The 17293-nt window shown below is 40.4% G+C and overlaps 1 protein-coding gene across 5 annotated transcripts in view; it reads left to right on the top strand.

Moving 5' to 3' along the window:
- The window catches only part of DGKG (diacylglycerol kinase gamma), a gene marked incomplete at its 5' end in the record, with an annotated part of 157826 nt that extends 149802 nt beyond the window's left edge, over positions 1 to 8024 (top strand). For all 5 annotated transcript variants that reach the window (XM_079766048.1, XM_079766045.1, XM_079766047.1 and 2 more), the window contains one exon: positions 7664 to 8024. In XM_079766048.1, the coding sequence (XP_079622174.1) occupies positions 7664 to 7762 (99 nt within the window). In that variant the 3' untranslated portion in view covers positions 7763 to 8024. The remainder of the gene's footprint in view (positions 1 to 7663) is intronic.
- Positions 8025 to 17293: the final 9269 nt, after the last annotated feature.

Genomic DNA, 17293 nt, shown 5'->3' with positions numbered 1-17293 from the left:
AATTTTAGACAAACTAACTTGCCAACATGCCAAAAACACAAAATAGAATAAAGAAGGTCACTTTTATTTGATAAAAAGTATAGTCAAGTATGGGATATAATGTAATGGTCATAAAATTTTAGGTATCTAATAATAGAATCAAAATATATAATGTGAGAAATAGTATCAATATACACTGAGTGGCCAGATTATTATGATCTCTGAACGCATAATAATCTGGCCACTCAGTGTATATCCTATATAATAAAAGGCTAATATGCAAATTGTCCCCTCGACCAGGAGTTTGACCAGCAGGCAGGCCGACCAACCGCCCATGTCCCCTCCCCCTGGCCAGGCTAGCCGGACCCCACCCATGCACGAATTCATTCACCGGGCCTCTAATATATATATATCCTCTCTAATAAAATGGTAATATGCAAATTAACCATCACTCCGCTACATAAGCCCTGCCCACCAGCCAAGCCACGCCCACCAGCCAATCAGGGCAAGTATGCAAATTAACCCAAACCAAGATGGCTACAGCCACAGGGAGCAAGGTTTCCCAGGTAACAGAGGAAGCCAAGCTTTCCATAACCGTTGCAGGCCTAAGCCTCCACTCAAGCTACAAAGTTTCAATTATAGAAGGTAAACAAATTGAAACAAATGGCGGCAGAATGGAGCTTGAGAGAGCAGGCCAGGGTTGCCGCCAGCAACAGGGGAAGCAAAGCTTTCCGCACACCCTGGCCAGGCTCTCCCGCTTAAGGCTACAAAGTTTCAATTGTAGAAGGAAAATAAATCCCAGATACCAGGGCCTCTGCTTGGGTTGCCAGGGGGCTTGGCCAGCCTGCAAACCACCACAGGCCCCTCGCTCAGGCCGCCCCATGCCCCAAGGGAACCCCCACCTGATCCGGGATGCCCTTCAGGGCAAACCAGCTGGCCCCTACCCAGGCACCAGGCCTCTATCTTATCTAATAAAAGAGTAATATGCAGATTGACCATCACTGCAACACACAATATAGCTGCCCCCATGTGGTAAAAGATCTTGCCCCCATGTGGACACAAGATGGCCACTACAAGATGGCCAGCAGGGGAGGGCAGTTGGGAGGCACCCGGCCTGCAAGGGAGGGCAGTTGGAGGTGATCAACCCTGCAGGAGAGGGCAGTTAGGGGTGACCAGGCTGGCAGAGGAGGGCAGTTGGAGGTGATCAACCCTGCAGGAGAGGGCAGTTAGGGGTGACCAGGCTGGCAGAGGAGGGAAGTTGGGGGCAAACAGGCTGGCAGGGGAGCAGTTAAGCATCAACCAGGCTGGCAGCGGAATGGTTAGGGGGTGATCAGGCTGGCAGGCAGAAGCGGTTAGGGGCAATCAGGCAGGCAGGCAGGCAAGCAGTTGGGAGCCAGCAGTCCTGGATTGTGAGATGGATGTCCGACTGCCCGTTTAGGCCCAATCGGGCCTAAACGGGCAGTCGGACATCCCTCCAGGAGTCCCAGATTGGAGAGGGTACAGGCTGGGCTGAGGGACAACCCCCCGCCGTGCACGAATTTCGTGCACCGGGCTTCTAGTATATATATATATATATATATATATATATATATATATATATATATATATAGAGAGAGAGAGAGAGAGAGAGAGAGAGTCCAGATTATTATGTGTTCATAATAATCTGACCACTCAGTGTATATTCTGAAGAAAAAAATGACATATAAGAAAAAACTGACAGAAAGACCAATATTGAGAGACTTTAAAGTATTTGTTTTTACCTTTAAAAATAAATAAATAAGTGACGTAAAACTTGGATGAAATAACTTGATAACCTATAAACAAATTAAATATCTCCACTTTTTTCAAGGACCCACAGAATATTTACTAAAATAGATCACAAACAAATTTACCAAAAAATCTATATAAAATCCAGAAGTAGAAATTATAAAGTTTATTTTATTTAACCACAAAGCAATAAAACTAGAAGTTAATAGAAGATTAAATAAATAAGGAAACAAAATTTAATTATTCAATGATTTTAAATTTTTCTAAAGAACAGTAGATTCAAGAGATTAAAATCACCATTATTGACTAAGAATAATAAAAATTAAAAGGCTCTCATTCAAAACTTATAGAATATAGCTTAAACCATATTTGGAGGTATGTTCAGAGACCCATATACACCTATCATTCAAAAGAGGGAAAAAATAGTGAATAATTCCAAAATTAGAAGAATAAGAATAAAACAAAATAGGAGAGGCAGAAGGAAGAAAAAAATAAAAATAAAGTAGAAATTAAATAATTTAAAAACAGGAAAATCTAAAACTAGTTCTTTAAACATGTCAAATATTTGAAAACCTAATTTCAAAAAGAAAAAACCAATGATCATAGCTATTAAAATGTAAAAACATATAATAATTGCAATAAAAATATAAATGCGGTAATGGTTTTATTTAATTATTAGAGGTCCGATTTACAAAATTCGTGCAAGGGGCTCAGCCCTCACAGCCCCAGCTTCCGGTTCTACTGCTCGGCTGTCTGGTCTAATTAGCATATTATGCTTTTATTATTATAGATAACACATTACATAATATGAGATATAAAAATAGATGAAGACTTAAAGATTTAACAAATATTTTTTAAAAGATTTGAATTTAGAAACCTGTTTCTAAATAGAGATCCCAAACAAAATGTTATTGCAATTGTTTTTTAACTTTAAAAAAATAAAACCAATGCAATAGTGAAGGCATTTAATGAAAGAAGTATGAGGAAGGGCTTCCCACAAGATATTAAAACAGCCACAGTAGTTGGCACAATATTGTATCGATAAATCAACTGTACAGAAGAGGCCCTAAGAAACCCTAGTACATAAAAACTAATGAAGAAAAAAAAAAAAAGGAAGATCGTAAACTAATTTAAAGGCAATGGACTGTTAAACATATACTAGCCAAAAAATTACCTGACTGGGAAAATGTCATTATATATCAACTTCTCAACTCTATACCCCAGAAACAAAACAGAAAAACTCTAATTCTATTAAAGAATTAAATGTTACTAGCTAGGGGGGAAATATTGGTGACTGTTATCACACTGTGAGCAAGGACTTTTTCAAGAGGAAAATGTGACATTTTGGACTATTAACACGTTTAAGACTCTACAAGTCAAGAATCAATATAGATCTTTAAAAGGTTAAGGACAAGATGTTTGCAACAGCTATTTCAATGAGCAGGTTAATTCCCATAATGTATAATGATCTCTTAGAAACCAGCAGGAGAAAATACTAGGAATGCAGTTGTGAACAGACAATTCACAGAAGAAATGCCATGGGCTAATAAACCCATGAAATAATATTTAATATAACAAATTAAGAAAAAGGAGGAGAAAGAATTCCAAATTAAAATAGTGAGAAAGCCCTGACATGTTTCATTTGCCAAATTAGCACAATTTGTTTTTCTTTTAAAAATAATATTCATTGTTGTCAAGGGTGTGGCAAGTCAGGCACATTCAACCAGTGAGACCAGAGTATAAACTGGTACAGCTGCGCTGGGAAGCATTAGGAGCCATGTATCAAGAAGATCCTTGCAAATATTAATATACATTGATCCAGTTCATTTAACTGACCCTTAAAATTGTTCATATACTTCTAGGTATTTATTCTAAGTAAAATATAAGTTTCCAGAAATACAGAAACCAGTGTTTTAAAATGTCAATGTCTATGTTATTCATAATAGAAAAAAAATTGGAAATTACCTAAAAGCCCAACATTTAGGTAAATGGTTAGATAAGCTATATGAAAGTCATCAAATTGAATAATTTTCAGCCACTGGAAATTATATAATGAATTTTTAATGATATCAGAAATGCTTTCAGAATAATGTTAAATGAAAATAACTGATTTCAATTTTATTAAAAATATATAAGCACAGAAACAAACTGGAAAAAAATATACCAAAAAGTTAACAGCAATTACTTCTAGGTGATTTTTAAATTTTTTCCATAATTTCTAAATTCTCAAAAATGGGGATATATTTGTTTATACATAAAGATTTTTGTGTATAAATAGTCATAATTTAAAGACTTGCCTTGTGCTTGCAGCACTGTAAGATGGCCTCTCATGCTTTATCACCAGTTAGGCGACATCATTTGAGCTTTGAAATTAAGAACCTTCTCTCAGAGTTAGATAATAGTACCAGTAGGATCTCAAAGTTGGAAAGGATTCTACTAGTCCAGTGATTCCCAAACTTGAGTATACATTCGAATAACCTGGAGGGCTTTCAAAACACAGATTGCTGGATTTCCTATTCAGTAGGTCTGGATGCCTTAAGAATTTGCATTTCTAACAAATTTTCAGGAACTGCTGATACTGTAAGTCTAGGGACCAGACTTTGAAAACCAATAATCTAGTTGAACTTCCCGACCTATCAATAAATCCCAGACTTCTCCACCCCTAGTAAAACCCGATGATCCAGCTACATTTGAAAGCCTCTGATGGCAGGAAACACTCTTATGAAGCTGGGCCTCCTAAGATCTTGGAGAACCCAGAAATAGCTAAGATCTGAAAAACTGTGCAAACCCCCTCTCTCCTCCTCAAGGCTCACTTTAAGCAGGAATATTTCCTTGACTTTTTAAAAAGTCAAGTTGAGACCTTTCAAGTTTGTGCCTTTCTATTTATCTCCAACTGAAATTAAGGCAGACTTGGATACTTCCCAAATGATCGGGAAAGGGTCCACTCTTACAGTTATTGGCCATTTTGCTGGGCATGATTCGAATTATTTGCCCTGAGAGGGCAACGTTGAGGAATAAGTCTCTCAGTTTATTGCTTCTCTTGAAGTAATAAAAATGTGTTGATTTCCAGAAGATGGCCCCCAAAACAAAGTCAACTCCCAGCACTAGTGAAATTTTAAAATTTACTCTTTTCAAAGGGGAATTATATGCTGCAGTAGTTTTGTGAATTTCAAGCTATCACAAGAGCCCACTGTATCACTTATCTCTGTAATAGAGCAGAGAACTAGGAACATGTGGCTGCTGTCCCTAGTGCTTGTCAGATGTTGTAAATATTATGAAAGGTGTTTAAGAAATCATAATTGCCTGACCTGCCCAATTACCAGAGAAATTTGAGTTCTAACTATAGAAACATGAATGCTCTCATTCCATCAGGGGTCAAAAAGTCAGGTTTAGCCACATCCAACTATCTTCTAAAATGAAATCTTCCCTATTTAATTTCACCAACCCCTCCTAATTTGGGCATAAGAGGGTAAGAGACTGACATCTCTTTGACTCCAAAAGAGGATATGAACTCATATTTCTTGTTTTTAGTGCATATGCATAGTCAACTCTCAGTTGTCTATAGAACTAGAATCCACAAACCACATCAAAATCTCATGTTACCCAGGGTCTCCAAACTCCGACCCAATCAAAACCTTCATCAAAACTGCTGAAAATCCAAATGAGAGGGATTTGAGTTTCACTTCCTCCTCTTTGCCCTGGAAGTGCTAACAAACAAGCAAATAGCTCAGCTAGAGAGAGAAAAAGGAGAAGCCAGGGTCTTCTATCATCTGAAAAAAATGGGATCCATCAATGGGAAATGTAGGCAGTGCCAGTTGCCACTCTGCCTCAAGCATAGCCACCCCCCACTGCCATGGTGTTCTCTCTCTCTTCTTGGTGTTCTAATCCATCAGTACTTCCACAGCATGTCCTCTGAATAGGCACTGCACTTGCTCCAGGAATACCAAGGTGAGTAAGATGAAGTTCTTCCCCTCGGGGGACTTGTGTGCTCAGGGAGTAAGAGAAGGCTTACCACAAGGAAATGTAACACAAATTGTTGTCATCAGAGAGAGCAAAATTACATGCCACAGAGAAGTGCTGTCAGAGTCCCCAGTCGATGCCTCACTTCCATAAATTCTGGAATAACCATAATGCCCATAATAAGGAACATAACACAAAATATTGCTTGAAATGTTCCTGGTTTGTTCCTCTGGTGACTACCACAAAACTGAAAGATGGACTCCCCTTCCAGATTTCCAGACTCTAGACCAACATGAGAGTCATTTTCAGCTTCTATCACTCAGGAAGTTTCCACAACAGCTTTTGGTCCCACCTTTTCCTTTCCATATCTTGGGGACTTATAAATTTAAACCTGGCTTCCGTAGTACCCTCTTGGTCAGACTCTTCCTTCATTCCATCTCACTCTGACAACTGTGGAATAATTTTCCTAAAACTCTTTTTCATCATGTTATTCTCCAGCTTAAAAAGTTACCATAGTTCCCTATTACCTCACATTAAAGCCCTATCCCATCTGTATTCCCAACCTCATGTCTCATCCTTTGCCCCCCATTCAACCAGTTTATATGTGGCTCCTCTACCCAGTGTCTTCCCTTTCTCTTTTCAACAGCATATTTCCTTCCCTTCCTTTCAGATCTTAAAATTATTTTTCAAATATTCCATTCAGACTCTTCTCATTCCTTACCTAATTTCTTTTTGGCACCACTTGGTTAAGGCTACATTCATTTAAACATGTTTCTCCAATAGTTCCTCTGTTGCTTTCTGTGGTCACACTGTCATTTCCAACAATGTGATAAAAACCATGAGAATGGGCTTCTAGATTCTGTTGCTTTTGATATACATCTTTTTCCTTCTCCTCCAAAGTAAGATAACAATTGTTTAACTGTTACTTACCATTTTATACTTTATGGTGGGCTTTCATTGATAGTCTACCAGTTGACCTTCACAACTTAGTGAGAAAAATAAGACAAATATCCTCATATTACAGTTGGCCAGACGGGGTTTTAAAGGCTAAGGGATTTTTCCAAAGGCTCACAGTAAAGAGGTGGGAATTCTGGGACACAAACCCTGGTCTTTGAATCCTAAATTTCTCTTGTTCCCACATCATCTTCCTACTCTGAATACATCAAACTTGTTAAGTGTTGTTGATAGACTAATAATGCAGATTATTGAAGTGGCAGTGTCATCAGGCCACGTGTAAATAGGGATTAAGCATTTTGAAGCCATGCCCTGAGGACAATGAGCATTCACCAATGTCTTCTATTTCAAATTGACTTAAAGTTTACAGAAGAAAATACTCATAAAACCTAAAATTAAAAAAAAAAAACCACCCACATGCTTTTAAAATAAAGTTAGATCTTTCCTAGAAGGTGAAGAAAAGAGGAAAGACCTAAGAGACACACTTGGGAATTCTCCAGATCATGTTGCTTAAGTCAGGGGTTCAACAGAAGGTCAACTTTGAGTTACTGGTTGACATCCCAGCACTGCCTAAGCAGGAATGGCTAGGAGTGGAGGCTGGGAAATTGAGAACTGGGCTCTGGATGTTCTGTCCCATTCTGTGTAACCTTAGGCCTTTATCCTGCAGAGGGGTTGAATGAGATGGTCCCTAAGGTATCCTCCGGCTGTGACATTCTGAAAGTCTATGAATAGCAAGGACACAAGACAGGTGCGAGCTGATTACCACGTGGGAAGCTCACACTTGTCTGTCCCCAGTGCTTCCGCCCCTCACTTCCAGCAGTGCCAAACTCCAGGCCTAGTCAGGGTCCAGTTGCCAATTCTGAAGTTGTTCAAGGACAGTCATCCTTCTGCATGGGGCTCCTTCCAACCTGAAGCTGGCCTTCCTTCCTCTCTCTGAGACTCACTCTCCCATAGGCTTCTGGGATTCCATGCCACTAATTCAGTTCTGCCTCTTTGCTTTTAGATTAAAATTATTCACAAGAACCAAGCACCCATGATGATGGGACCTCCCCAGAAGAGCAGCTTCTTTTCGCTGAGAAGGAAGAGCCGTTCAAAAGACTAAACAATGTGCCAATTGCCAGTTAAACCAAGAAAGAAAACAAGAAACTGTAACAAACATACACATACACACACACACATACACATGAACACACACACTCTCCTCTCTAGCCAGCAGAAGCAAAGCCACCCTTCAGGAGGAAACCTTCATCCTGCCATACATTCTCTTTATTTCAACAATGGACACACCCTAACAGAGCCAGTGACAACAGAACATTTTGAATGGACTTGGGGCCCACCAGGGTATGGTTGGCTCATGCAGCAATTTCCACATTCCCAGAAGGCCTTGGGTGAGACTTTCCCAGATTGAAGAACTCCCCCTTCCTTCCCACCAGCCCTGTACGTTTCCTCGTGGACACTCGCAAGGAACAGGCTGCAGGTTTCCTGCCTATGGTGAGATGGGATGTGGCCAAGGGAAAGAGCTCAGTCCAGAGAGCCTACACAAAGGTCCCTCTGTAAAGAGACAAATGGCCTCCGACGCTCAGAGCATAACCCTTGGCAGGGCTCAGCAAGCGCACGTTGATTTCTTGGTCGTCCTTCCAGCGAGAGCGACAGCTTTTCCCTGAACCTGCTGAGGAGGCAGAAAGGCTGTGCAAAGCTGTGTTTCCATTCTTGGTTCTCTCTGCTGTCAGTGGGCACTTGTTATTTCCCGAAGCCTTCTCCTGGTGGCTGTGTTTGTTTAGAGACGGCTCCAGGAGCCCCCAGAGCTGCCTGCACAGCATACCTTAGATGTGGTATTTATTTTCTTAGTTCTGTGAACACCTGGGAGGAAAAGCAGAGAAACTGGGATTTATTTTTCAAATTGGTGTCATAATATTGTATAAAAAGGGAAGGAAAAAAAAAACCACCCCCAGCTTCTTTCTTTTTCAAGCCAAAGTGTGTTTCCTGTTTGAGTTCCAAGCCCTGGTGGCAGTCTATTCCTGAAGGCAGAGAAGTCGGGCGAGAAGGGCCGTTTGCTGAGGAGACCAGGAGACAAACCATCAGGTGGTTCCTCCGGCCTATTTGCACCTGGTACTCCCAGAGTATGACCTGAAGGCCCTTTTGATGGTCTTATTTGTGTACATATGTGTTGCATATATATTTATAAATATAAATATTTATTTACTGATGGACTTTTCCTGATTTAAAAATATATATTTAGCATAGAAAAAGAAAATGGAAAAGATAAAGAAGGTTTTTACTCTTCCATTCCACCATTTCCTTGTCAAGACACATTGCCCTGTGGTGACTGTGAGATTTAAGGGAAATGAAAGTAGATTCTTATCATAAAGAAACTAAGAATTCCTATTCTGGATCTTTAAAACAACCATGAAATATATACTGGGCAGGATTTATTCTTCCATTTATCAGAAATGTTAAGAGACTTGTCCATGACATCTTGGCTAATGTGGTTTGGAATAGGTGCCACTTAAGAAGATACTCAAAAAGAGAGAGAGAGAGAGAGAGAGAGAGAGAGAGAGAGAGAGAGAGAGATACTCAATAGAGAAAATAACCACACATCTTGGAACAGGGTCATTTCTGGTCACTGAGAAATGATTCCATTTGGATCCAGGTTGCCAGGGAAGAATTAATGTACAGCACATGTGTGCATAGAGCAAGCCCACGTGAGAAAATGAGGCCTCATGATGCTTCTCAATGATTCTCTTTGGCCTGAACTGATGAGAAGTTGGTCTGAGTTGAAGGCACTGAACAGATCATCAAACTCTCCACATAACACCTCATCACGGTTATCATAGTCTCTCAGCATGGAAACAACCTGACTGCAGGGATAACCTCAGTGGAAAGTCACAGGAGGGCTGAGGTATCTTCTGCAAGGTACTGCCAGCCAGTACCCAGAGGGGTCTCAACAAAGCTCAGTGGGCTTCATTCAGCTGGTGCTGGCATTACCCTCCTTTCCCGAAGGTCTGTGGAGCTTCTTCGGTAGAAGAAACATTTGCCTTGTTCCCTCAGGCCTCCATCCCCTCTGGGATTCCTCAAGAAGAAACTTGGGCTCACTGGACATTGCTCCACTGAGCTTCCTCTAATCTCCTGGCACTGCGTCGGGAGCTTTGTACAAGGAAAGGAAAATTACGATTGTATATACAAATTGATTCTAACTCTGAAGGAAGCAGTTATCTAGGACCATGTGGACTGGACATCTAGGACCATCCTGCTCAACCTAACAGTGCAGAGCACCGGGCAAGGGGAAAACCAGGCCACCCGAAGAATCTCCTGAGGAACTGGATCAATGGTGATGGGATCAACAAGCTCCAGAATGACAGCAGGTACCATCTTGGAAGCCAATTGATTCTGAGACACACACAGGTTCAGGTTTTGGGTCACCAATGCTAAGGCATTTGCAGAAGTGTCTGCATGTGTTTCAGCCCTGATCCCCCAACACTGAGGCTGTTGACACATGGCACTATGAACACATGAAACTGATTCTCAAAGATTCACAAGTCAGAGACTGGCCCTCTGCCCACTCTACTCTAGTGGATAGGACTTACAATGTTGCTTGAGAGACATGTCCCAAGTCTTCCTTAGAGCCAGAGTATAACAAACTTGGGGATAATTCAGTGCTGATTCCTCCCCTTAGTCTGGCCATGCCACTGACATGTTCTCACCTGCCCCCACACTTCTATCCCACTAACAATACAAAGAATAAAACAGGAAATCTTTGACACCTTGTGTTGTCCATGGACTAATGGGCTAGGAGTTGCTATGGCTTGGTCTTTGTGGGTTTCCTCCATTGTGTTGAGAATTGAGATAGACTTAATAAGATGATTATATTTCAGGTCAGAGACCAGCTCCTCTCAAGAGAGTTCTTTCCAGATGGAAAAGATATGTTAAAATTGCCAAATAAATTAGGAAATACTTGGCAGAACCTGGAAGAGCCTCCAGACTGGCGTTACATAACATGTATATACATTATACATATGCACATTATATAAGGTAACATAGTACTTAATGTGCTGCATATATTATGTAAATTACATATTTGTGAGTAATCATGATAAATATAGAGACCCACTAATCACTTTTTTACACATACTCAGTGACAGATTAGGAAGTTTCTTTGCCAGAGAGTCTTAAAACTTACTCTCTCCTGCTGCCTTGGTTCCAACTCCTGCCAAAAATAATTGCATCAACTTTTCCCATCTCCATCCCCCTTTCCTGCTGGCCAAAATTCTCAGTTACCTCCTGTCCCAGCTAGTACCTTCTATGGAATACTATCACAATCGGGATCATAAAAATAGAATCATGTGGATAGGAAGGATCTAGACTCCAAGATTCCCTATGTCACAGGCTTGCCCCTCCCTCAAAACTCCCAGGCAGGTGGGTGCCTAATGCTAGTGTTAAAGGAAGAGAGGAAGGGAGATCGGGGAGGGAGAAGAAGAGTCTACCAACTCTCCAAGCAAGGAAACGTCCTAATGTTTCTTGGCCACCAGTTCCCGGACCCAGCAATAATCAATCAGGAAGTTATTTCAAACAGAATATCTGAAACCATAATTACCTAAAATGTGTTTCACAAAATATTAGTATCCATAAAATGCTCCATGAAAAAGAAGTTCTGTGGTCAAGTATTAGCTCCCCTTCTAGGAGATGCATAAAGGGGCTTACCTCTAAGAACCCACAGTAAAGAGCCATAGGGACCTTTATTTGTCTGCCAACATCTATAGATTAGAAACACTGCCTTAAGCCCACCACTTCTTCTTTTTGTTTTCAGGGAAGATGGGAACATGAAATTAAACATCTTCTGCAATAATCTTCCAAAAAGTAATTTTCTCGGATAAGGAGTGTCCATTCTTAAGACACTCTTTCTTGTTTCTTCTATGTGATTGTTTAACTACTTTTATTGTTCCCATTGTCCTTCACGTCTTCAAGCAAGAACCAAGGATCTGGACTCTTGTCCTTTGAGTAGGGAGGGATTGGGGGGAAATTAAGGAGAAAACATGATAGCTGACATGGGGTCAGACTTCATCTGTGTAACTCCAGAGAACAGAACTAGGTTTAAACAGCACAGTTGTAAAGAAGTCTATTTTTACTCAATTTAATGACTGCTCTTAGAGCTGACCTAATAAGGAGAGTGCTACCTTGTGAGGGAATGAACAGCCACCAGCTCTTATAGGGAAAGCCTTGACCCAGTTGGGTGGGAAATAAGCAGTGGTTGTTCTACCTTCTTCAAAAAGCTGTTGAAGTGTTTCTGTAGGCATTAATGTTAAATCAATAGCTCTATTACTTCTTTTTGAACAGCATACCTTGGAGTCTCTTGTTTTTTGAAAGAATAAAAAATGACTCCCAAAGAGATGTCTGGATAAGTGGATACTGACCAGTTGGACCACACCTATACATAGGACTAATCTGACTCATTGTACCCTCAAGGGAAGCCAGTGGTCATGATCTCTCCTTGGTAGCTGTGAGAATTAAAGGAATGAGTTAAAGTATTAAGACAAAAAGAAATTTTGCATTTCTATCGGGGTCCATATTAGCAGTTTGGAATTCTTCTCCTGGTCACAAATACCAGACCTGCATCTGACTTGCAATAACAATGAAAAAGAAACTATCCCACATCTCAAATATCAATCAAATTTTAGAAAGAAAAGAAGAGCAAAATTGTACAGAATTGCACATGGGGCCCTTGTTTTTAGCTCACCTGATAGTCCAGCATATTGGAGTGCATCGTGTAACTTTCTACTACAGAGAGGAAACAGAAAAGGGAATCCCCACATATTGCTTACTGGGTGCAAGGGACTGCATCAAGGTCTTTTCGTGTGCTATCCCATTTAAACCTTAGAGTAGCCTACGATATGGGCATTGTTGTACTTAGTCCACAGGAAGGAATTAGTATATAGAAAGGTGAAGTACTTATCCAAGATCAGATAGATAGCAAGTGATAGAGCTGGGATTTGACGTGGCTCTTTCTCACATCAAAATGTATGCTTTTCCACTATATTTTAGTGTCTTTAACATTCTTATATAACTATTTCCCACCCTGCTGTCATCCTGGGTGAGATTACATGACATTGTAATCTCCTATCTGGTCAACCTCTGCATATCCATCTAATCATATTCCTATTTAAGGACTTCCAGTGCCTGCCCACATTTAAATTCAACAACCTCCATGGATAGCTGGAACCCACTAACTCATTCTTGCAATCAAATTGGCAGTCATCCCTTAATCATCAATGTTTCAAATGCTAACGGGATGGGACTCATTTCCCAAGGCCTACATAATAAATTTTCTATTTATCTCTGTAAGAGAGCCCCAAGCACCCTTCTCAGACTGAAATGCCATGGTCAGCAGTGGCTGGCCTGTTTGGGGAAGGAGAGCTAGGGTTGTGGAAAGGAACCTCCAGCAAGAAGGCTTTGCATGTGATCCTCATTAGTGATAGGCGTGGGCTGGACCATCTGTGTTCCACAGGAGAACAGAATGGCAGGCTGCCTTTCAGATGCCAAGAGATGCAGTCTAATGGGAAGATCCAGAAAGCTCAAAAAACAGAGAGGAATTTTTCTTTATGGGCATCTCTGTGGGAAACCAGGGACATAGAAAACCAAAGGTTTTTGGAAATTAGCTGGTGAACTTGCTGGGCATTCCACCCTTGCTACCACTTTATTTTTCATGCCCATGGTGCAGCATGGCAAGCAGTGCCCTGCAGCCTCACCTGCTAACTAAAATCCTTTAGATGGAGCCAATGATAAACCTATGTTATCCTGAAATTTGTGGAGGCAAGGGCAGGTACATTATAGCAAGGCATCAGAGTTTGCAATTAAGCCTCCAAGTCTCCCAGGGGTCAGGAAACATTGCAAATAGAAGAAACTATTCAATTGGATGCTCAATGCAGATTCTAGACAAGTAATCAGGAAACATGGAGGACTACTCTAAATGCAATTTGGAAGCAAAGAGGATAACATCTAACCCAGTATTTAATGTGTAGTAGCTAATGAGTAAATATTTGTTAAATGAATTAATAGGTACAGTAAGTAAAGTGAGTATCTGTCCTTCTACCCTGGAATAGATAGGGAGGGAGGTGGGGGAGTAGGGATGAAAGCTTTTTAACTAACAACTCAGGAACTTGAAACCACAGGATGTAGAGGGAGCTCACTGGGGCCTTTAACTACCCAGACATCTGTTGACTGATGGATACAGCTAAATATGGATCATCAAAGGGCTTTCTAGGTCACACGGAGGGCAGCTTCATGATTCAGAAAATATGAAATTCAACTTGGACAGAAAGACAGAAATATTTGCATTCTACTTCTTAGCGATCAAGTCAGAATTGACAAAGAATAAAAAGTGGAGTTACAACACAGTAAGAGACCCACATAATAAAATACAGATTCATGAGATGAAAAGAGATAGAGAACTGAAAAATTTTTAGCAGATTTATTTGCGAAAAGGAGATGAGCATGAACACTATGGTCCAAAAATGGATAAAAGGACTGAGAAATCTTTTATTTTTAAAGCATAAAGTTGAGTTAATGGTAAAATAGAAATTTCCAGGCATTGATGAAATTGTTCCTAAATAGCAACTATCATTTATTGTCCAGCCCAAAGCCTATTACTTTTTTAAATATATTTTTATTGATTTCAGAGAGGGAGAGAGAGATAGAAATATTAATGATTAGAGAGAATCATTGATTAGCTGCCTCCTGCATGCCCTCCCCCCACAACCTGTACATGTGCCCTGACCGAGAATTGAAATGTGACCTCCTGGTTCATAGGTCCAATGCTCAACCACTGAGCCTTGCCAGCCAGGCCAAAGCCAATTACTTTTAGACTACTTTTAAACTTCACAAGAACCTAATGAAGTTGGTGCTATGTGGTTCCCCATTTGACAAATGAGGAAACCGAGAAACAAATGAGAGCAAACCTCATGGGGGCAGATCCAGGATTCAGATCTGTCAGCATTTGCATTCAAAGTCCATGTTCACACCTGTGGTGCCCTCACTGGTTCCTCTGAGCTTCAAGCATGGTGACAGGGATTTGCTGCCCCAAAACCAATCCCCTGTACATGACTTCCTTCCTTCTCAAACTGAAAATCCAAGTCTCTCTCCTCCCTCTTCCACAGAGCAGAGGAGGCAAGTATCATTCATTTGGGCACGGAGGCACACTGAGGAGAAGGGGCAGATGTGGGCAGCAGAAGGTCCATGAACACCCTACCCAACTCCCTTTTTCTTAGGTTCACTCTCCAAGGCACCATCTTGGCCATATCCTAAAACACTACTCAGAGAATAGACAGTCAACAATGAATGCCCAATCTACGAGATTAGAGCATTCACATAATATGAAAGGTCATATTAAAAGATTCACAGAGACCATATTGAAGATCAGGAGCAGTGAGCCCTAGCTGGTTTGGCTCAGTAGATATAGTGTCAGCCTACAGACTGAAGGGTCCCGGGTTTGATTCCAGTCAAGGGTACATGCCCAGGTTGCAGGCTCCATAGCCAGTAGGGAGAGTGCAGAAGGCAGTCAATCAATGCTTCTCTCTCATCATTGATGTTTCTATCTCTCTCTCCCTCTCCCTTCCTCTCTGAAATAAATTTTAAAAAAATTTTTTTTAAGATCAGGAGCAGTGAAATGAGGTCAGGTAGTCAAACATCTGACTTAGTAACTGATCGTGAAAGGTAGAATGGAAGTTCGAAGTGGTCTTTTAAAAATCTCTTAGATAAATTATAATTTGGGGTAAAAGAATGCTTCTAAAATAATGTCCCCCCCCAAAAAAAATTGAATTTTTTCCTTTTCAAAAAAAATTATTTTTAAAATGGAATCTAACTAAGAATTACAAGGTAAGGGATAATAAAATGGTTATTTCTTTTTACCTTAGACAATAAAAAAGGAAAAGAATTTATAAACCCCACAGTGTAAGTGTCAATCCAGAAGGAGATTCCAGAAAGTCAGCATTTTCTGTTGAGGGACTAGACAACAGTAATTAATGAATTTATTTGTTTATCTTTTTTATTTTTTTAAGAGAACTGGTACCTATTGGTTACCAGAAAATGGCATGATCTTCAAAAAAAGAAAAAAATTCCTGGTGAATACTTCCTCTCTCTCCAACACTCTTGAGGTAAAAGGATTGAGAACTAAATCTTTTCACTTAGAGAACCACATATGCATGGAGGGTGTTAATAATAAAGGATGTCAGTGAATTGTTGTTTGGAACTTGCTATCATCATACTCTGCTACCACCAGGCATTAAGGAAATGATCATAAACCTAAGAAGATGAAGCAATTTCCACTTCCATCCCCTCGCTATCAGCCTCCTGAAGCTCCCCCATCCCCTGTTAAATACACTTCCTCGAATTAGAACATCTGGTAATCATTTCTTTTTATTATGAAAATTTTCAAACATATGGAAAAGCAGAGCCATGAGTATAACGAGAACCCACATACCTGTCACTTAGAGTCAACAGTTCTTACCATTTTGCCACATTTGTTTTATCTTTCTTTCATCAAAATATTTTAAGTGAATTATAGATGTCATAACATCTCACACCAAAATATTGCACATACATCATTATGGGAGATCCTTTCTTAAGTGTTAGAGTTTGTGTGTGTCCTCCACGTTGCTGGAGAAAGATGTCAGAGTGTTGAGTATATGAGCTCAGTCATTTCCCAACTGACTGACTCTAGTTGTCACAAATAGAAGTTAATCAGGTATCACTCTAAGGAAGGGTTTGGCTGTATTCAAAATGTTCCTGATTGATCTGGAAAGACAACGGTAAACAGCACATTAACTAAATTCTCAGAAGACACTAAGTTGGGAAGTGTTATAAGCACGAATGATGCCAGAGTTAGAAATTTACCTGAATACTGTGTGTTCTTATTTTTTAAATAAAAATTGTTTAAAGCATTAGTAGTTACAGAAAGATTGAGCACAGTATTATTTTGGACAGGTGAAACATCATATCTGCAGATTCATTTAATCAGATTTAAAAAACATTGTCATCATTGCCTCCATAAGTGAAGAATATGGAGCCAGACTGGGGGAGGGGTAAGCAGCTGACATGTACAGACAGATCTTCCACTGGGGCACAACTGAACTGGAAGTATGTCAACCCCCAAGAGAATGTCTGGGAAGCCTAGTTGAGAGATGTTGGCTCCCTTATGCAGGATGAGATTTTATTTTCAGTAAGCAAAGTGTAAGGGAAGTGGGTATCATTACACTTGCTCTGTGCTTAGCTACTGGGGTAAGGGCAGGCAGACTGCAGGTGATCTGGACAAGATATAGGCAAGATGTTGGTTAGTTTGCTTGCAAAAGTCTGCTGGCTCAGTGATTCTGCCAAACAAAAGGGAAGCAGGTAAAATGAGACAGCAGGTTCCAGAATATTCATCCTGTCTCAGTCAATAAATGAAATGAGTTTCCTATTCAAGAACCACCTAGCTGGTGGCAACAACTGGAAATCAAGACCTGGTACTCAACCATGGCCTGATTCCCAGCTGTGGCTGGCAAACCTAACCCATCACCTATCTGGCTTCCCACACATAAGTAGGAAAAGCTTTCTTAACCATCCCCTCAGTGCCTATCTGCATACCTTTGACTCATTAAACACCCCC

The sequence above is a fragment of the Cnephaeus nilssonii genome (assembly GCF_951640355.1).
Source record: "Cnephaeus nilssonii genome assembly, chromosome: 3".
NCBI classification, from domain to species: domain Eukaryota; kingdom Metazoa; phylum Chordata; class Mammalia; order Chiroptera; family Vespertilionidae; genus Cnephaeus; species Cnephaeus nilssonii.
The sequence above is the reverse complement of the archived record's forward strand: the minus strand, read 5'-3'. Positions and strand labels throughout refer to the sequence as shown.